We start from the raw sequence: 22006 nt of genomic DNA, 5'->3' as shown, positions 1-22006 counted from the left end.
AAAGCTCAGAACTGCTCTTTTCCCAACACCCAGCCTGAAGTGTAAGGTGTATTTTCAGCTGTCAAACACATTCATGACAGGTTTGGTGCCAAGACTGAGACAAACACCAAAAAAAGATCTCAAACTTCCACTAGACCAGGCTGCTCCAAGCACCATCCTTGTATTTTTTGTCCTGAGTTTTTATATTTCCTATGCAGTGACGTGGCAAACAAAGTCAGCAGTCTGTGGCAATCTTGTTCCAAAAGTACATATATTTAATAATGATCCCAAATACAGCTTTTCCCCCCTGGAATTTCCACTGTGATATTCAGTAGGTCCCTTCTGTGGTCACTGCAGTTGGGCTGTACATAGCTACTGACTATGCTGAATATACGGTTATGTTTTAGCACTGTAGTACTCATATATTCTCTATAAATATAATAAAATACTTCACATTTGTTTTCATTCTGATCCTTACACATATTTCCTGTGTTTCCACAAATGAAAAGAAAAAAACCCAAAACACATCTCTTTCCTGCCTCCCCCAACCTTTTATTGGGTTCCAAATAAACCTGAGTTTGCAATTCAAGTTGGCATCTGCCATCTGCTCGGGTATGGGAGTCTGATGAACACAAAGGGGGGATTTCAGTGATCCTTGATTTCAGTGGTCCCTGATTTCAGTGATCCCTGATTTCAGTGATCCCTGTTTTTTCAGTGGTCTCTGCCCACTGGTTTGGCATCACAAACGTGATCTTAGCATGAAGAGAATGAAATGCTCAAACATTTATAAATGAAGGAGTTAAAATGGCCCCCTTGGGATGAACAGGTGCTCTCCATAAACAGAATGATCTGAAAATAGATACAACTATTCCAGGGCTGTCTTTTCTCATCATATTGGGGTTTTCATGTGTATTAGTTTACACAACTCCCTCAGAGGTGGGACTCCTCACCCCCCTGAAGCGTCCAGGATGCTCCTGGGCTCTCCAGGGCCAAAGCCCAGTGCTGAGGGAAGGTCCCACCTGCAGGGATGAGATGGGTGCTCTGGGTATCACTCTGCTGCTTTTGCCAGCACTGAGCAGCCCATTCAGTGGGCTGAGATGCTCTGAACATATAACACATACACAGGGGTGGTACAAAGGAGAGAAAAGAGCAGTCCTTGTCTTTGGCTAAACCTTCTCATTTATAGGAAATGGTTTGAGGACAGAGACAGAACCAAAGAGATGTTGCCAACCTCTCAGATGTATCATTTACTTAGAAAAACAAGACTGGTATACAGAACATGGTGTCTTTTAAGAAAGTCAATCTCCACTGCTGATAACAATACCCAATTTTTGGTAACCACTACATTACCAATCTTAGAGTATAAAATGGACTTGGTACAGGCTCAGGTGTCCTTTATTAGTCTTTTTAATTCACTGCAGCCTCAGAGAAGCCTTCAGGTGTGTCCAAAGCTGCCTTGGTGTAACAGGGACCAATGCAGTGAATTTCCACATGATGATACTTGTTTTTAAATAATCACAGTTTTCTTAATGAAAAAAATGATTGTGTTATTACCTACTTTATGTAATTAACAGCAAAATCTGCTTTGAATCCCAATATTCCCACTTTTTCTGAGCTAGACCTCTCGTGTCTTTACTCAAGCTTTCTACCACCTCCATCTTCTCGGCAGGGCTTGTCAGCAAGCTCGCTTTGGACAGAGTACTGGCATTTGCCCCTCTCCTGGCCCAGGAGCAATGCCTACAGCAGCAGCACGGGCTGTGTGGCACAGGCAGGTGGAGCAGGGACAGTCTCAGCACAGATCCTGGCCTGGCACTGATTCCCTGGGGGAACCAAACCTCGGTGCTCGTGGTTCTTCCACCCAGGTGAGAGCAGTGAAAATACAGATCCGCTCAGCCTTGCAGGGTGTTTTACTGTACAGTCAGGTGCCAAATGTGAATATTTCTTAACAGCACGAGCAGAGCCCTTTCCTTTCAACTGTAATATGCAGGACAGTGCCTTCCTTGCAAGCAAACCTCCGATCTCCTGCGCTGCACCACCGCGGGGTGACAGCAACGTGCCTGTGGCTTTCCCTTCTTGCTCAAAGGGGAAAAAGGTTAGATCCCAGAGAAGAGCAGTGCAAATCCCAGGATGTCAGGCTAACACTGGCCGCTGAGAGCCTCCGTGTTGAAGGAAATCTGTGTGGGGCTCATCTGCTGCAGCTGAGGCATCCTGGCTTCCAGGGGCTTTTCGCTGGCCGACTGCATGCTCTGGTTCCTCTTCCTCAGCATCTGTCCGATCCCCATCATGGGGAACCTGCCCCTGCTTTTCACACAGTTTGGGCTGCCCAGGGGGTTGCTGGGGACCAGCTGGGTAGGGGACACTGCCTCTTCCTTTGCTGTATATGCTTTCTCTTCATAGGTGAAGGAGACCTGGGTGGGGTGGACGGGGGACGTGCTCCCCGGGGGAAAGAGCGGCGACAGTGTCCTTTCACTGGAGCTTTTGTAAGGGAAATTCATTGGAGAGCCCAAAATTCTGTACTGGTGAGAGGGGGAAACCTGGTCTATTTGCTCCTCCCTGTCCACTGACTCGAAGGAGTGCACGATGTTGAGGATGAGGGGGGAGTCCTTGGGGCGGCCCCCGATGCGGGACGGCTCCGGCTGCGGGGACTCCTGCCTCTTGAGCAGCCGGGGGGTCCTGGGGGGAGCCTGCTGCACCTCCAGGTACTCCAGGGAGCTGGAGGTCACACAGCCCGTCCTGGCTGCCAGGGGCTCGTGGAAAGGGCTCACGGCGCCGCTGGAGTCTGCAAGGCAAGGGGAGAAGGAAGCAGGAGAGCACACTGCAGTTACCAGCACTGCCCACGGCCACAGGGACCTGGGCATGCAGCAAACAGTCTGGGATGCACTCACAACCCAACTCCCTCACCCTCTGTACCAACACCATTGCTTCCCAGGTGATTTATCTGCCCTCCTCCTCACAGGCAGGAAAAGTGCTTAAACTCAAACAGGCACTTGAGAAGGAAAAGCACAGATGTCTCCAGCTGTTTGTATTAATTATATCCACACCACCACACACACACTGGGAAATCTCACGTTTCTCCTCTGTCAGCACCACTTTGTGTGGCTCTTGCTGGGCCTGTATTCCCTGACACACCTAGAGACACAGGGGAGCACAGTGAGTTAATCTCTGAAGGCTCTCCTTGCATTTTGGAACCAAATCTGTCCCTGGTTTCACACACGTAAATATGGAGTAGCAGCACTGGCCAGCACAGCCTGTTACAGTTGGAACAGACTTGCTGCACCAACTTCAGCAAGAACCTTCCTCCAGCAAGGGCTGGAAAGAAATGGCACAAAATCTTTGCAGGATTTGGCCCAGTCAAACAAAACAGCTCGTGGAGAAGATCTGCCCAGCTCCTGCAGAACGCTGGCACTGCCTCATGCCAAGCTCATCACAAACAAGCACGTTCTGCTGCCTTGATGGAAAGCTGTCCAAGGAACCTGACTGCCAGGCCCCCCTAATTGAATTAACTGGAAACTGTTCCATCAGTTCCCTGGGTCTCAAATCATCCAAAAAGGATCTGAAATAATTCAGCTCTGCCAGCACTCAGGTTCCAGCCACAATCTCAGGTGTATTTCTTGTGGAGGGATGGTCTTGTGGATGAACAGGATGAAATCTCACACTTGTCTGGGAAAAGTAGGAAGAAGTTCATTCTGTCCAGTTTCTTTCTAAAACTGGCAGAAATTATTTAAGATGTGCCAAAATATAGTCTCCATAAGCAGAGATATGCTTTAGCTGAGATCTGCATAATTTTCAGAACAAAAAAGGGAGAAACATAAAGAGGGAAAAAAATGAACTAGATTTTCTTCCCCCTGTGCCTTCCTCCCAAAAGGAACAGCAAATCTCAGCAAAATGGGCATTTTAAAATTTTTTTAATATTTTTTAAAGGAACTCTGTCCCATTCCTGCCCAGCTCTCTGGACTCCTGCCACCATGCAGCAGAGGTTCCCATGCTGCCAGACAAACACGACTTGGACAATTTTTTCTCACTTTGAGCACAACAAATGATAAATGATCAAGTCACGGCAATGAGCATGAAAGCATCACAAACCACCACTCTGAATAACTCCCTGACACCACAGTGAATGTTTTCCATCACTGTGGATGTTTCCATCTCCCCTCATTTAGTTCCCTATCTAACAGAGGCCACATCACCTTGCTGCTCCTCAGTGTGTCCCATCCAGGTCTGCATTGCCCATTTTTCCTGCTGACTCCTCTTTTCCTCCACTCCTTTCTGTGCCAACAGTTTTCACCCAGCCCTCTCAGGCTGCCCTTTGTGATTAATGCTGTGCTCTCCTCTGTCACATCTTTTCCTTTCCCTGCTCATTTTCCCCCCTCCTTTTGCTGATGCTGATGTTGGCAGTCCCACCTGCAGCCTTTCCCTGAGGCTGCCCTTTCCCATTCCTCTCAGGGACCCCTCAGGGAGGTCAGGGATTCTCCTTAGCCCCCTCTGAGGAAAACAGGGGCTGGTAGGAAGGAGCTTGGCTACCAGCTCTGGCTCCTCACTGATCCAGGGTGGGTGGTGATGCTTTCAAAACAGCAGCGTGAGCGCGGAGGATTTCGTGTGAGGACGTGTAAACAGGGGAAGAAGCTGCCTTGCTAAAGCACTGCAGGAATCCTGTCAAACACAGACAGGGAGGGCTCCTGACTGCTGAGCACCACCATGGATTCCTCAGGGCATTTCACTCCACGTGTGCTGACATTATCCAGGCTCCTTTCCCACACCACCCCCGGAGCGGCAGGGAAGGCAAACCCGGAGTTTTTACTCACAAACACACACACACAGCTCAGGGCAGGCTTAAAACCAGCAAAGCACACAGGACAGGCTCAAAACCACCACACCACATAGGACAGGTTTAAAAACACCACACCTCACATGCAGACACAGACCCACTATGGCATTTCTCCCACTGACCTTTGTCCGGATCCCCGGCCTTGGTGACTTTCCGGTCCTTCAGCAGAGCCTTGGTGTTCTGGATCTGTGAGATAAGACAGGAAGAAGGCTGTCTATATGAAACTGGACTTTTCTCAGTTTTCTTTGGGAGCTGACGGTGAAGGATCTCCCCTTTCTTTTCTTGCTCTTTGAGTTTTTTGTCCTTTAGGTTGTAAAACAAACAAGAACAGTTTGGTTTACTCAAGGGAAGTTGCAGTGACCCCCAGACCTACAAAGTGGATTAAGTACCATGCATTTACAAGGAACTTATCTCAGAGTAACTAAATCCTCCATGTCTCATTTGCCTCTGATCAGTTTGCCATGATTTCATGGCTCCCATCTGCGCTGACATTCAGGCAGGTCTTAGAAAATTAAACGAAAAGGAAAACTTTTCTCTTGGAGAAAGCAGGTGAAGGCTTGTGCTCCTCCATACCCGAAATACCCTACCAAAAAACTCCCTTTGATTTCTCTTTACTCCACTCCCTCTGAGATTTAAAAAGGTGAGCTGCAAAGTTTTAAAGAAGTTTAAAGCCTTTGAGTCATTTCTGTTCTGTCCAGACAAGACCTGGAGGAATCCAGCCCTTGCTTTTACAGCATCTCTGCAACTGGACAAGAGATGGAAGGGGAGAAAACTATTAAGCCATCCTTTCTCTGAGCCATAACTCCTGGCTGTGATGGGGAAGGCAGCTGGAGGAGGAATTGCAAGAAGATAGGTTTGATCTCCAGTGATGACAGAGGAAAAACACCCTGGGAGTAGGACTCTGAAGGGGAAGCCAATTTTCAAAGCACTGTTTTACAGGGAAAATTCATTGTTTCTTCTTTCAGTCACAGGATTCAGCAAACTGCTTAACACCTTTTACCTGCCACTGATTTCTAGGGGAGCTCAAAGCCTTATTCCACAATAAAAAAAAATGTTTTGGTTGGTTTGGGGTTGTTTTTCTGATCACAGTTCTCATTTAAGCAACATGTTTTGCTCATCTGATTAGAAGGTCACTGCAAGTACAAGTCTTTTTAAAAAGTGAAGGAAAGTTCCTTCCCCCAATTATGTGCCTGTTTTGTCTGGTAATTATGCACTGCCACTCTTGATTTTCTTTTGCAAGCTCACTGATGTGGAGTCTACGAAAACCCTCAAAGTGAAGTGCATAAAAACACCTGAGAGAGGAAAAGAAAGATGCAGAAGATTCTTCTGGACCACTAAACAGCTCTGGAAGGAAGATGGACATGAAGAGGCAAAAATCTGGACCTGTTATGAACATTCCCAGCTCAGATGGAGCCTGGCTCCCTGCATGGACCATGTCTGGCACTGCTGGGCTCACCAACCTTTCAGGAGTTGCAGAGTTGGAAAGAAGACCTTCAGTGACTCACAGACCAAAGCTTTTTGATTTAATAGTGAAATGGTTGACTTGGGAGAAGAAGAACCTGAGATCCTCCTCACTGGAGGAGCCTCCCTTTGTGCTTGGGTGTTTTTGCCCCCCTCCATCCCTCATCCCCTGCAATTCCTCTCCCTCTGGCTGGCTGCAGCTGCCTGACCCTTCCACAGCCACCAAGGAGCCCCTGGTGGAGCTGCCCACCTCTGCCCACCTCTGGAGGTGCCCATCCATTGGAGCCATGCTTGGAGCCACAGTGTGGATCAGGCACCTCACTCCTGGTGAGGGTGAGGTGGCAACAGCACCAAAACCAGCAGCAGCAAGAACACTGCTATAATGCTGTGGGATTTTTATTATTATTATTATTGGTAACCACTACATCACCTGCCCCAGCAGCCAGGGGGAAGGTGTGCAGCTCATCCTGAGCCTCTGGATGTTCCATGCCTGCAGTGTTTTTAGCCTGATGGCGCAGGAGCCAAGCTGCAGCTCCTCACCTGCCAAGTGCTCCTGCCTGTGCCCTCACCCTGCTGGCACATTCTCTGAGCCAGCCACTCTACACAATGAAAGCAGCCCTGGCAAAGGAAATTCACATATCCGGTGCTGCCAATTAATTTCTTCACGCTGGATGAGCACTGCAAATGGTCTTGGGGTGTTTCTGAAAGTGCTAACGTGGCTCAGGACCTGAATCCCAAGGTGCCACTCAGTTGGATTGGGAAAGGGAAGGAAGATTTCATTCAGGGGGGTTGCAGAAGTTCCCCCTGCACTGCCGTGTCCCACAATGCAGGAGTTGCACCGGTATGCTGTGCTTGAATAGGCTGGGAATTACATCATCCTCTGCTATTTCCTGTCCTGACCTTGACCCTCAAACCTGCTCTGAGCCCCAGCAATGGATCTGAAAGGCAATGGATCTGAAAGGGTGTTTGCTTGGCCACGTCTGACACGGCGATAGGACAAGGACAGCAGCTGTTCAAAATTGCAAATTCCACCTGTGAGCCCTCTCAGCTGCCCTGCAGGGACAGCCATTCATCCTGAGACCCCTTCCACAAATAAAGAGATGGAGAGAGCACAGAGTCCTGCCTGCCTGCCCCTGCCCACCCTGCAGCAGGAGAAGAGGGGCAGGACACAACCACTGCCCTTTTCCCCCTGCCTGCCCAGCTGCTCCTCCTGAAGCCAAATCCTCATTTCCCATGGCTGGAGAGAGGTGGGAGGAATTCTGCTGGAGCTGGAGCTGGAGCTGACCATCCCTCCCCCTCCCATTCCCATGGCAACCTGCAGCTCTGCTCCCTGGGGACCTGCGCTCCCAATTCCTCCTGGGAGCACAGCTACAGTGACAGAACCCCTGCGGAAGCAGAGGGTGGGGTGAGAGGGACCCCAGAGCCCATCTCCAGCCCCTGCCAGGGTGCTCCAGGCAGGATCTGGAGCCTTCAGCCCCCAGTTGCTGCCCCTGTTTCCAGGGAACAGCTTGGGGAAGTTGTGAGAGCTTTGTGAAATGTCACATTCATCTGGTCTACCCACTGCTGGTCCATTCCTAGCAAGAAGGTTTTGATTTATTCGAGAAAAGAGTAAGTGCTTTGCCCTGATATTTCCATCTGGCTTGCAGTTCAGCTTGCCTTTATAATAAACAAAACCAGCCCCGACACAGATCTGCCCCTGCAATTAGATAATCAATCCAGGGCTGAGGAGCAGCCTTTGGAACAGGCAGCCTCCCCAAGAATGCTGCTCTTTGTGCTGGCAGGGAACACTTGCACAGCTCACATTACTCCTGTAATTTTAGTGCTTGGCAAAGAATCAGCCAGGGAAGAGAAATCCAGCCAGGATTTCATACAAAATACCTTCTCTGCTTGCAGGCAAGGAGACTGGAGAGCGACAGAGCAAAAGGTTAAATCTTGTGTCTGCCCAGGGGAATTCCTTCATGATGCAGAGGCTGAGCCCACATCCCCTCTGCTAAGGAGCAGAGAAAATTGACTTTGCAGAGTGCTGTGCTAGTCCAGCCTCACTGCTGCTGGCAGCCAAGGCAGGGTTGGCCCAGGACACCAGAGGGTCACCCTGGCTGCCACCCAGCTCTCTGTCCTGCAGCACCAAGGTCCCAGAGCCTCCAGAACACTCAGTTTTCATATTTTTGCACCCCAGAATGAAACTATGGACCCCCCTGTGTTTTTCATCATTTTGCCAAACAGACACCTAAAAACATTTAATTTCTTTAAAAATCCTGAAAGTTACCCTTTCTAGTTCCTCTCTTGGGGGTCACTATTTCTTTCTTTGAAAGGAATTTATTTGTCCTGCACAGGCCAGACCACAGCTATTTCTTTTCTCCACAATCCCATCACTTTAATCACCATCACCAAGGATGCTCAAGTTCAATCTGCTCTCAAAGCACTGCACCAAGCCTTGCTGAGCTTTACCTCATAGGAGTCTTTATTGGCCTTGTATTTTTCTATCTGGTACAGCTGGTTCTTGTGGCAAACACTGTCCTGGCCTTCAGCCTTCTGCAGAGACAAAAGCACAGAAAAGTCAAATATGTGAGATAATTAGAGAGCACCAAGGTTTAATTACTGCTTAATGGACTACACCCACTCCTGGCATTCAGTGGAGGGGCATCAGCTCACAGGGATGATGGATTTGGTCCATTACATTGTAAATATCATTGTGGCAATGTGGAAAGGACTGAGGGAGGGAAAAAACTGAGATGCTGTTGTCAGATTGGAAGGTCTGTGCTATGCTTCAGGTAAAACTTTCAGCTGACTTTTCACTTCCAACCTAAATAAATTTAAGAGCTCTTAAGCTTCTTCTTGATGTCCTGACTCCATAAATTGTGTTACTGGCATTCCAAGCAGCAGAACTAACCCAGCACAGGGGCAATTCCTAATGGATGGTCCTTGGGATTTTCTGTAATCCTGGGAGACCAAATGCCACCAAGCCAGGCCACCTGCAGCCTTGTTGTCCCCTCGTCCCCCCGCAGTGGCAGGAGGCAGCTGGCTCACCCTGAGGCTGGCCAGGTAGCGCTCCAGCTTCTTGTTGAGCAGGAAATAGATGGCCAGGGTGTGGCTGGCCCGGTTGGACAGCACGGTGTTGATCACATCGCTGTTCTTGTAGCCCAGCTTCTCGGTCATGTGCAGCAGCACGCTCTGGCTCAGGTCCTCCAGGTGAATCCTGCGCAGGGGAGAGGCACAGCAGGGTTTTCGGGGTGTCCTCTCCAGGGCAGAACACCCCAGGGGCTCAGTAATTGGGGGTGATTAGTTCCAGTCTCCCAGGAGCAGGCAGGTGTTGGAACCCTGGCTGCTGAGAATTTCCTGGTTATTGAGACTTTGAACCCTACTGAACCCTGGTTACTGAGAATAACCCTGGTTATTGAGACTTTCTGTGCTGACAGGCTCTGACCCCCCAAGAGAACGCTGCATTTGACCTGAGGGCAAATGTTTTGACCCAGGAAAGCCAGGCAGGGAAAGGACAGATAATATGGGAGCACAGGAGCTGCAGGAATGAACAGAATTCTGTTCACTCTGTCCATCCCTGATGGGAAATGGCACCGTGATTGATGCTCAGGCCATTTGTTCCCCTATACCTGACCACTGAAAATCATGAAGATGAGCTGGTTTTGAAGGAAAAGAGGTAAAATCCAGCCAAAAATCTGGCTCTCTGAAAAGCCCTTTTCTCCTAATCAAACAGGTCTGAGCTTCACCCCCTTCCCTACCTGCTGCAGTGTCCCTGCCCTAATTAGCCAGAGAATTTCCTGCTGGAGAAAGGGGATGCACAGGATTATTCCTGCAGCTCAGAATGGCAGCACTGCTGTCTCCCTGCTGTCACAGCCCTGTTTATGTCTCTCTCCTCTCTAAAGTCTGGAGCAGCCTCAGCCAAGGCGAGAAAAGCAGAACAGAGGTCTTGTGGAGATGCCAAAGCATTGGCTCAGCCTGAGTTAAAAGCAGATTTTTCCAAAGAGCTCTGCTCCTATTTAGACTTCTGAATGGGCTGGCCAGCTTCCCAGAGGTACCACCAGCTCCCGGCCATCTCCAGAGAAGTGCTGGCTTCCAGTTGTTCCTAGAGGATATTCCTCACTCCTAATACCAAGCCTAATATCAGAGGGTGATATTTTGCAAGATTCCTCCCCACTTTTCCCACTCCTGCCTGGGCTCTGATGGACGGGACTCAGACAAGATGTCAAACACAGCCTGGGAAATCTCAAATAACTCATTCCCTGTGTTCCCTGTGCCTGTGAACACTCCTTCTGCCCCTAAGGAATGCCTAATGGGGTTGTGTCTTTTTTTCACAAATTCAAAAGCAGAACTTATCTTGGCCACTGCACGTTGAGACATCTGGGCAGCAAAAGAAATCCAAGCAATTTCAACTTGAAGCGCTCAGCAAAATGGGAAAATTTTTGCTTGCCTTCAGGGAATTTCTTCAACAAAAGCAAGCCTATAAAAAGCCTGGGAAAATATTCTCCTGAAAATGCAGCTTCTGCTGTTCTCCCACATTATCTCCATGCTCTTCCCTTTCTGCCACGCTCCTGTCTTGGTGACAATGGGAGTTACCCCCACAGGAGTGGAAGGGCACTGCAAGAACATCTTATGTGCTGATTAAGAGAGGAATTAATCCTTTGCAAATTCAGCAGTGGGTTTTTCACACACCATTTCACCACATCTTATCCATAGCTGCACACTAAGGAAAAATTGGAGAAATTCCATGGAAGCTGACTCCAGTGGTGCTTTCTGAGACAAGCTCAAAAGGAGCCAGGCCACACCTTTAAATATTTAAAACTTTGCAGGTTTTTCTCCCTGTAAAGCTCCAGTATGACAAAGTCTAGGTAAGTCAAGCATGGGACATCAACTAATGAAACAAAAGTAGTATTATTTTTAAAAAAGGAGAGAAAGAATCGCTTTAAAGGCTTTTACTCTTTACAGATTCACATGTCCCCTAAATTTGGAGAGGAGTGATATAGTAGAGGTGGCCTTTGAGTCCTAGTAAAATATCAGTATTGTACTTGAATATCTGTGTCTAGGCCTTGCCCCCGTAGGTCCCAGTTGTTTTGATGGGCTGCAGCTGTGATGTCCTTCCTTGGGCTGCAGCTGTGGCCAGTGAAGGTAACTGGGATAAAAGGGGCTGGGCTTGGCCAGGCAGGGACAGCCTTGGAGGAGCCCTGGCTATGAAGGAACCATGTGCAGAAGAAGGAGTCTGTGCTGTGAGGATTTGCAGCCATAAGAAAACACTGAGAGAAGGTGTGGGACTCTAGAAATATAACAACAACAGTATGGGACTCTAGAAATATGAATACAACAGAGTGGTATTGAGAGAATGGCTCTGCCTGTTCTCATCCCTTGGGAAACAATTCATCACAGGGGCCACCTTTATATCCTGGGGATTACAGGCCCACATTTCTGGGGATGGGTCCAGTGATACCCCTAGGCACCCAAGCTGCTTGACATCCATCCATCCATCCATCCATCCATCCATCCATCCATCCATCCATCCATCCATCCATCGTCCATCTCCATGACTTCTAGGATGGGATTCACAGTTCCTAGGATGTGACACGAGTGGAGCTGGAACACCAGGGCCGTGCTGGCAGGTTTTCCCCTCCCCTCCCTGCTGTACCTGTTTGGGTAGGTGACATTGGGTGGTGCCCTGCCAGGGTAGTTCTCATTGAGCCATCTGTTTGCCAGGGCCTGCTGGATGTTTGGTCTCTTGGCAGGGTCTGGCTCCAGCAGAGAGCGCAGGAAGTTGATGGCAGCTGTGAAGAGATGGAGGGAAAACCCCAAAAATCAGCTCTGTCATCTGCTCTGGGCCCGGCACAGGAGGTGAGTTAACACAGGTGTGTACCCTGAGCAAGAGCACACTAAAAATTAACAATTCCCTTACTGCATGCTCCCGTGTCCTTGGGAAAATGGGAGCACTGATAAGGGATTAGTAACTGAAACAAACAATGATTTACAGCCACAATGATTTATAGATGTTATTTAATGCATTTATTTTATATCCAATGAGAGCAGAAAAGGCATTTTTGGCTCAGAGCTCATTTGAAGTTTCGGAGCAGGTGAGCCAACTTTTAATTAATTTAATTCCCACATGAGGGCAAGAGGCTGGAGCCAGGTCAGAGACAAATCCCTGGATCAAAGCAGAAGGAGAAGGACCAGGGGTGAGTGGAGGGAGGGGATGCAGACCTGAGAAGGAAGACACAGCAAATTTGGCTCCCCTTGACGTGACAAGGATAAATTCTCTGGCTCCCATCCCACCTACAATCAGCTGCAGAAGGTTTTAGCCAAATTAAAAAGAGTGCAGCAAAATTAACAGGCTTAGCTTTGTTCTCCTGGACCTTCAACTTCCAATGACACTCAACCACTCCTCCTGAGTTTCCTCAAAAACCCTCAATTTTTAAGCCACGTGCTTCTTACATGATTAGGAGCAAAGAAATCAAGTGATCTGCCTGAAAGCTCACAAGAAGAGCCCCTGAGCTGAAAATAAACTCTGTTTCAGCTAGGCCTGGTCTTTATTCCTCAGATTATCAAGGATTATTAATCCTCAATTATCAAATTATCAATTATTTCACTGCTCCTAGGTGCAATTTAAGGAGAATAAAGCGCCTCATGGTGACACCACAGTGGGATAGGACAGGCTGGGGAGGGTGGAGGATGAGGAAGGGAGGGTTTCTCCCTAAATAAATCTGGGTTAGACCCAACAAGTGACAACACCTACCAACCTGAGCAACCTCAGTGTACAATACCCTGCAAAAATCAGGTTTCAGCTGGAGAAACTCTGTGTCAAGAAGCTTACATGTGCAAGAGAGGCTTCTCACTCTGTATTCACCAGTTCAGCTGGGTTTTTTCCTAATCCCTCTCTTCGCAAACCACTGATTTAAGGGAGATGCTTTACTTGAATACTCTCCAGCATTTTTGTTATTATCCTGCAGCAGCCATGAGGCAGAGCAGCAGGAAGAGCCTACATCCAAATTACCAAACTTGCTGGGAGCTGCTCTCTGTATGCCTGGGGTGCCCATTCTTCACCCCATCCCAGCAAACAACAAATCCTTGTTCTCCCATTGAATCCCCTCTTGCTCCAGTGTCTGTGTTAAAAACCTCACACATCCCATTGGCTCTGAGCCACAGAAATCCCTCTCCCCAAACCCACACTCCCTCCTTCACCACCACCATGCTTGGTCTCCAAATCACCCAAAATCTCCTTAAAAAAATCCTACTTCTCCACCCCCAGCCTTGCCAAAAGGCAAGCCAATTAAATGAAGCTTGTGAAGTGCCACAGACCAACAGATTCAGGCTGGGAGAAGCCAATTTTGGGGTGAAAATTCCCTCCTGGAAGTTTCCAACCATCCATCATGCAAAATGATTTCCCCAGGGAAAAAAAAATGAAGGAAAATGAATATACGCCAAGTGAACACCCACTGACCTCTGCTCAGCTAAAATCAATACCCAGAGAGCTGCTGTTCAAGAGGCTTCATGAGAAACAGGCTCCCAAGTGGGAAAATCAAACAGCAGCTCCAAAATGTCCCTGTTTTGCTGCACAGGTTGTTCTGGGTGCTCAGGGTCAGCCAGCATTGTGGGTCACACAAATCAAAGTGTTTTCCTGCTCAGAGATAACACTGCATGGTGGGGGCTGTGTGTTCAGTAACCAGGAAATGAAATATTGAAGGATAACCCACTGGGCATGTAAAAGTGAAATTTTTCACTGTGAAAATTCTCTGCTTTATAGATGAATTTATGGAAATTAGGACCTGACTAAAATAAAAGGTCCACAAACCCAAGAATTTAACAAGCACTGCAATTCCCAGAGCAGAGTTGCTGCCCAGTGACCCACAGGCTAAGGTGGCAGGGAGAAATGTCGCCTTAAATCACACTGTGCCATGTCCCTGGGCTGGGCTCAGGGACTGATGGGCTCCTTTTGGGCAAAGGTTAACATCTTTAAATCTACTCCATTCATTTGCCATCACCTCTGCAAGTCCAGGCTCCCACAGGATAAACAGAATCCTGCCTTCCCTGGGGACACAGTGAGCTGAAAATGGAGAAAATCTGATCTCCACTCAAATGGTGGGATGGGTGAAACAGCAAAAGCAAGCCTGCTAAAAAGCAATTTTATCTTTTTGGCTGGCCTTGGTCAGGGAGAGAGGTGGAACCCTGAATCTGTGCTTGGAGAATTCACCTTGTGACTCAACTCCCAAGGGTTTCCATTCCCTTTTTGCATTTAGCATCTTTTAATTTTATCAAAAGCCCTTTGCAAGCAGGCTGCCAGGGAAGGAAGGAGCTCTCCATGGACAACAGATTTGGCATGAAAAAATAAACCCCAGCTTGTTCCAAATGCTGACAGTGGCCTTGCTGCAAGCTGGAAAGTGATTCTGTTGCCTAGTGACGTGGCTCTGAAGCAGGAATTAATATTTCTGATACTAATGCATCAACTGTTTTCCATTTTGTGAACACACAGAGGTTATCCCAGGTGGCTGTCCCAAAATAACTTTCTGAGCACATCTCATTATTCCATAATAAACGTGAGGTTATTTGAGGCAGGTTATTTGAGGTTATTTGTCACCCAACCCCAGTCATGACAATGCCCAGGAATCTGTAATTCCAAAATAATCTCTCCATCCACCCTTACCCCAAAGTGACCAACTGCCCTGCAAAAGCAGTCCCACAGAATTTCACAGATTTGCTCCTCCTCTCATAACCAGCACAACTTGGTGCTTGCCCAGGAGTCAAAGCAAAAGGAATTCTGCTACATCAACTCCTGCAGCTCTTGCAGAGGCCACAATGAAAAAAAAGGAGCTTTTCCCAATTAGCATGGCTGAGGAGCCACAATCCCGTGGAACAGCTTTACCTGAGGAGAGCTGGGTGGGAAAGGGGTTCATCTCTTTGTCCACCATCTTTTGGTACAAGGCTCTCAGGCTGAATGGCTCCACAGTGAAGGGCAATGTTCCCGTCAGCATGGCATACATGTTCACCCCGCTGAAAGAAAACAGGCAGCAAAAGAAACCAGAATGATCAGGAACGAGGGAAAATTTGGGTTTTGGAGTCTGCAGTTCATCTTTAATGTCTGCCAGCTATTACAGGGTTGATGCCCCATTTCTGAGAGCATCTCCCCTGATCCAGCTGGAGATGCCCCTGCTCTTTAAATTCCAAACCCAAGGAGGAACTCACATGGACCAAACGTCTATTTTGGGCCCGTACTTCTTCCTTGCCAGAAGTTCAGGGGCTGCATATGCTGGGCTCCCACACTGGGTGCTGAAGGGATCAGAATAACCCAAAATTCCTGCACAGTTGCTCAATCCAAAGTCTGTGAAAGGCACAGAGACACAGTTACGAAAGAGAGACACACTCAAACTGGGCTAGAGCACAAGTTAAAAAGAAATAACTTTTTTTTCCCCAAAAGCAACGAACTCCCTGAGGAGAAAAAAACCCAACTCATCCACATGCAAAAATTTGATGCCATTTGCTTCCCCAAGGTGCTAAATAACCCACAAAGAATAAGAGGAGCCTTAGAACATGCCAAATTTTCCATTTCATACACAGAGCAGCTGGATGGCAACAACCAGAGCTGAGCTTGTCCCAGCCCCTGAGCCACCTCAGGCTGCAGGATGCTGGGCAGGGACAAGGTTAGGGGGATTTCTTCAAAATCTGAGCATAAATGAGCCCTCAGGTGGAAAACTCCAGGGCTGCTGGGGTGATGCACAAACACAGAGGGTTCAGCTCTGGAACACATTTTGGGTGCTCCCAAAATTTCCCTCCTGTCTGCTCCAGCCCTGCTGTGGCTGCAGGCTCAGATGGGCTCAAGGAACAACAAATCCCATTCATTAAGAGTTGGATTCAAAAATGGGGTTTTCCTGGAGAACTCTGTGACAACTGAAGGGAGAATTTGCCTCTGATGGAGAAACAATTCTCTCTGGGCACTGCTTAATCATCCCTGGGGCTTCCACAAATACTGCAGAGGATCCATTACCTTAATTAATGTGCTCATTAGCTGTGGCCTGAGATGAGTTCTGTCAGCTGGGAAATACTTTTAGAAACTCGTGGAAATAACATCTGCACACAGAGCTGTTGCTGGTCCTTATCCTGCTGTGTCAGGCCAGCTCCAAGTGTGATGTTTGACAGTCCCAGGGTACAAGGGCTGTGTTCTGTGCTGGTGTCAATCACCAGCCCCTCACCAGCATCAGGGGAAGGTGCTCTACCAGAGCTTTTCATTCTCTTATTTGCTTCAGTTGTCAACCTTTTATTCACTTGTTCAGCTCATTCATTTCAGCTCCTGTGCCTTTTTTCCCCCTGCTGAAATGCAGAATTTGTGCAAATGGAAGCGCGCTGGGGACAGGGGTTGCACAGCCATGGAAATGAGGATATTGCTATCAAACTGTGTCAGCACATGGTGATCACAGTGTGCTTTTTATTGTTTTTAGTAAGGATGCACTGCTGATCTTGATGGGAGCAGTGAGACCACCAGCACTGATAACCTTGCCTGCCTCTCCCTTTCTAGGAGCCCAGCAAGGGACAGAATTCAGATCATGAGGACAATTTATTGAGGCTCTGGAAGACGAAACTTCTCTTTCCTTTATCCTTCCCCCACCACCCACTGCGAGGAGACCCCTCCACGCAGCCAAGGCAAACTGCAGGAGCAGGGCTGGAGCCTTTATTTTGGCTCATGAGTTTTAACTGTACACAGATCATCTGGGAAGGGCTTGGTTTGGGTGCCAAGCTCCAAAGTAGGAGAGAAGGGATGTGTGTTCTTAAAATCCATCAGATGTTGGTGATGCAAAGCATCTGGTCTGGCTTATCTGCTGGATCAGGGCCATGGGTGCTCTCTGTCAGCCCTGGGGAATGATTCACGGCTTTTCTCAGTGCCCTCCTGGCCCTCAGCTGAGGTAACACACAGTTCTCTTTGCTCTTGTCTTCCCAGAAGGCAGATGTGCTGCACAGCAATCCCTGGCAGTCGGGGTCAATTTCCACCCCTGAATTCCCAAAGTAAAAGCTGAGTATCTCACATTTCCCTAATCATCCTCCCCTGTTTGCTGGTACTGCAAACCTCACAGTCAGTGTCCATTTGACCTGGCTCTTTGAATGCCAAGTGTTTTCCTCAGCACTTTTCTGCCCATGGAACTTTTTGAAGAGAGCAAGCTGAGTTTTTAAGCCTGCAGGAACTTTTTGAGGAGAGCCAGTCGGGTTTTGAAGCCTGCAGCCACAGACGCTGCTGAGTGTAGGCACGGGCAGAAGCACAAACAGATGTTTGGCACTTCTTTCATGAGAGGAATATTTTCTTTTCAATGCCCACATTAACATTAATGGGCGCTCTGCAAGGCAGTGAGAGACTATCCCCAGCAATGATTAATCTGAAATGCCTGCACAGCTTGAATGAATCAAGCTCCACACACAACCCAGACCTAAACACAATCGAGGCTCCACCGTTGATCTTTTTTATTCCTTACCAGCCCTCTCAAGCAATTTTGTCCTGGGTGCTGGAAGCAAATGGAACAAATATAAATATAGGAGCACATTTTGCCAGCTGCTAAAAATGTGAGCGACTCCCACTGACTTCAGTGGAAGCATATGTTCACGGGGGCAGAATGCAGCCCCTGGCAAATAAGAAATGCTCATGATAATAAAATAAAGCACTCCTGTGGTGTCAATTCTTAAATCCTGTACCGAGCTCCCGATTTGAGTATGAAAGATGTGGGTTTGAGATGTAGGATTATTCCCATACCCAGTTAAATCTGAATTATTTGGATGGGTTTTTTGCACAAAGTGCTGTCAGGAACAGCTTGATTGCTATCTATACTCTCTCAGCTCCTCCATGCAGCAACATTAGCAGTTGTCACATGGGGGATTATGAAGCCTCAAAAAACTCTCTTTATAAAACTAACAATTTTAATTACTGGAATTGCCAAACGGGTTCCATACCAATAAGCTTGATATTGTTGTCTTCATCTAGCAACAGATTTTCTATCTTCAAGTCTCTGAAAGAAAGAAAATATTTTGAGTCAGTCTCCAAAATAATGAAGCAGCTTTGCCTGACTCTCATCAGCGTGTGTGTGCAAGGCTTGCCTATAATCAAATGTACAAAGAAAGCAGCACACACAGTTCCACAGTGAAAGCAGAGAGCCCCATGCATCCTGCCCAAAATTAACACTGCTTTCACACTCTGCTTCCCACCTATTCTTCAGGCACAAAATGACATTACAAGCACTTGTCAGTACATCCTGTAATTAACCAGGCTCTCTGAGTTCCCTAAGTACTGGAAGTTTACAGAAAACTCACAAACTGGAAACACTTTGAGCATGTTTTGGGAATTGGAGGTCAATTTCTGTTTTCTCCTCACAGCCAAAGGCCCCAGCTGCAGGATAAACCTGAGTTTTGGGGAGTCAGATGTCACCCAAACTCTTTGCAGAACTCACCACAGCTATTCCCACGCTCCACAGGTGAAATCCAAGGCTGAGGGGTGGAAATGGAAATGCCACCCATAAAATCACCCCAAAAGCCCAAGCTGTGCAGCCTGAGCATGAAGCACAATGTGAAAAATGTAATTGTGGTTGCTCCACAGCTCATCCATGACTTCTAGCACTTGGCTAAGTCTTCACTACACTGATTTTTTGCCCCCATCCAGACAGGGGATCTCTGGAACAATCAGCACACTGGGATATCCACAGAGATGCTTCTCCCAGCAGAAAAAAAAGGAAAAAATCCAGATAATAAAGGCATCAGCTGATCAGCTGTAATGATGGGGAGTCAGTGACACCCATGGTGCTTTGCCTTTGGAAGTGATGGAAGACAGCTCCATCACAGATGGAGATATCTTAATGAAACAAGACAAGGAGCCCAAGCAGAGCAAGGCAAGCACTTCCACAGGGAGGGATCTGTGAAGGAAAGACTCAGAGCATTTCCCAAAATGTTCCTCTTTTTGGAAAATGTTTCAATTTACGCCCATGCTGTGTTTCAAACTAACAGAGGCAGAGGAGTGGGCAGGACGAAGGATGACCCTCACTTCATCAGAGGGACCACAAGGAGCTACACAGGAGGGATTTAATTTAAAATAATGTAAAAGCAGAAGGTGAGGGGGGATTCTGGGAAGGAGTTCCTCCCTGGGATTGTGATGAAGCCCTGGCACAGGGTGGGCAGAGCAGCTGTGGCTGCCCCTGGATCCCTGGCAGTGCCCAAGGCCAGGCTGGATGGGGCTGGGAGCAGCCTGGGACAGTGGGAGGTGTCCCTGCCACGGCACTGGGTGGGATTTAAGGTCCCTCCCAACCCAAACCCCTCCAAGATTCCATTCCAGCCCCTCTGTGATTCCATCCCCTCCTCTGGCAACGTCCCAGCGCTTCCTGCACATCTTCCCCAAGGATCACAAACTGTGGGGTTGGGCTCCAGGAAAACATCAGGGCTGGAACTTAACAGAAAAGACTTCAAAAAAACCCCCAAAAAACACCAGTCTGAGAAAGACAAAAATGTACAAAACAAACCTTCCTCACCACCCCTAAACCCCCAAATGAAACTGGAATCAACAGAAGCACTGCAGTGCTCAGTACAGCACCTCAAAGCAAAGAGAAACAGCATTTGGAAGCTCTGAGTATATGAAATATTAGCTAAGAAGAAGGAAGACTTTAAAGGCAAGGAAAGGGGAAGAAAAGCAGTTGTAAGTGAAGGAGAAAAGCCATCCAGGCAATCAGAATAACAAATGGGTGACAGGGGGGCTGACCACAAACACCAGAAAAGGCATTTTAAAGGATCCAAGGTAAAGGAACACAAGGTAAATATTAGAGGGCATCTGAAAGCCATCAGAGGAAGAAGACAGAACTGTAAATATTGCCTCAGCACAGGGTGCAGTCAGAGCTGGTTAAAGCTGCCCATCTGGCTGTTCCCAGCAGATCTGCTCTGCGTGGTAACTGATCTCATGGCCCATCTGCACCACTTTGTGTCCACCCAACTGCAGAACTCTGGTTGCTGGAGCAGCACCAGCACCGCAGGAGCTTTGCCACATTTCTCAGGTGCACTCCTGCTTCAGGGCCCAAATCCCTGAACATCCCAAATGCTTTATTGAGCCACTTCTGTCCAATACAAACTCAAATTGTGTTTTACAAAAGGAGGCTCACCTGAGCTGCTCCTCAGATTGTGCTCCAGACCCTTCACCACCTTTCACTGAGTTTTAATGTTTTTGCTTTTAATGTCCCAAACCCTTTATCACACACTGCACGAAATGCAAGCCTGCAAACATTTTTGGGGGCAATGGTGTTTATTTTTCTACTGCAGCAAAGCACGAACTCTGGACACTTTCAGTTCCCCCCCCTGAAGTAAATCTGATCTGGTTCCTTTACTGTCATAGCTCCTCAAAAACAAAACGAACCAAAAAACCAAAAAACCAAAACCCACAAAAATAAAAAAAACCCAAAACAAACAAACAAAGAAAAAAACAAAACCAAAAAAAAACCAAAAAACCCAACCAACAAAAAACCTACCCAAATAAACAAAACAAAAATACCCAAATCAAAACGAACAAAAAACCACCAAAAAACCACAAAAAAATCCCAAAAAACCAACCAAACAAAAAACCAAAAAAACCAGCACAACCAAAGGATTATTTTATGGGTTTTTGTAAGCCAATTCTCAGCATTCATTGCTGAAAACCTTAAATCCAGTGTCAGGCATTAAAAGCAAAAGGAACAAGAAGCGCCACCTCTGCCTAAGGGATCAGTTCCCTGATGCTGGGAGTGTCTAACTATGGGAGAAATTACCCAAATCCAGGAAAAATGAAGGCAAGGAGGGCCAGGCTGCATTCCCACAGCAGATAGTTCTGTCTCCTCAGCTCTGGAGCTGGCAGCACACAGTTGGCACTGCGTGCATTTAAAATACTCCATCTCCCTGGGCTGAGCTCCTTTGGGAGTCTGTCCTGCTGTCCCTGGGTTTATCTGGTTAATCTCTTTGGACCACCCTGGAAAGCCCAAGAGCCTCCAGAGAGAGGAACACAAGTGAGTCCCAGAGCAGGTGACCCCATGGGCTGCTCCCAGAGCAGTTTATCCCACGGCATGGCAGGCTGCAAAAGGCAAGTTTTGCATTTCACACTTTGTTTTTTGTCTGGGGGAGGCAGGATGAGAGGGAGGGTTCCACCAGCAAGCAGCTGCACAGCAGCAGTGGCTGGCTGCTCTCCCCTGAAGCTTATTTTTAATCACAGAAAATCACTTTTTAACCATCAAATCTCAAGGCCTCAAGCCTTGAGAGGCTGCAGAGATTGGGGTTCATCACCACATTTATGTACCAATACACATTTCAAAGGCTTTGATATCCAAATATCATTGAGCCGAACTCTTCTGCCACTGGATTCCATGTGGCTGCCTCTGTAAAAGAGGAATCTGGCCCATTATCCTCACTAAAATGGTGTTTAGTTTGTTTCACCAGGGAGAATGGCCAAAGGTAGTTCTGAGATCTGAAATAAAGCAGAGAAGGAAGCAGCCCCAGGCTTCAAAAGGAGAGTTTGTTCTGCAGAGCGGGGTCTGTCATCGTGCTGCATGAGCAGCCAGGCTGCTGCCACTCACAAAGAACAGGCTGGAAGGTATCAAAGGCACCATGTCAAGCAGCAGGTACCAAAGGAGGGATCCTGTGGCACTCTGAGCAAACTGCAGCGTGTGGCATCCCCTAACCATGCCCAGAACTCCAGGGCTTTGCATCTCCTTCACATCCTGACCTGGGCAGGAAAAGGGGAATGCATCAATCCACCTTTGCTACCAACACACCACC

The 22006-nt window shown here is 47.8% G+C and overlaps 1 protein-coding gene across 2 annotated transcripts in view; it reads right to left on the bottom strand.

Moving 5' to 3' along the window:
* Window positions 1-293: 293 nt before the first annotated feature.
* The window catches only part of HUNK (hormonally up-regulated Neu-associated kinase), a 37473-nt gene continuing 15760 nt past the window's right edge, over window positions 294-22006 (bottom strand). Inside the window, exons 3-10 of one of the 2 annotated variants that reach the window (XM_058825717.1) lie at window positions 18185-18240; window positions 15440-15575; window positions 15120-15247; window positions 11898-12033; window positions 9293-9461; window positions 8714-8797; window positions 4927-5107; window positions 294-2758 (exon numbers count right to left, since the gene is read on the bottom strand). In XM_058825717.1, the coding sequence (XP_058681700.1) occupies window positions 2115-2758; window positions 4927-5107; window positions 8714-8797; window positions 9293-9461; window positions 11898-12033; window positions 15120-15247; window positions 15440-15575; window positions 18185-18240 (1534 nt within the window). In that variant the 3' untranslated portion in view covers window positions 294-2114. The remainder of the gene's footprint in view (window positions 2759-4926; window positions 5108-8713; window positions 8798-9292; window positions 9462-11897; window positions 12034-15119; window positions 15248-15439; window positions 15576-18184; window positions 18241-22006) is intronic. The other variant, XM_058825718.1, reaches the window with a different exon arrangement.

This window comes from Ammospiza caudacuta, chromosome 2 (genome assembly GCF_027887145.1).
Source record: "Ammospiza caudacuta isolate bAmmCau1 chromosome 2, bAmmCau1.pri, whole genome shotgun sequence".
Lineage (NCBI taxonomy): Eukaryota > Metazoa > Chordata > Aves > Passeriformes > Passerellidae > Ammospiza > Ammospiza caudacuta.
The sequence above is the reverse complement of the archived record's forward strand: the minus strand, read 5'-3'. Positions and strand labels throughout refer to the sequence as shown.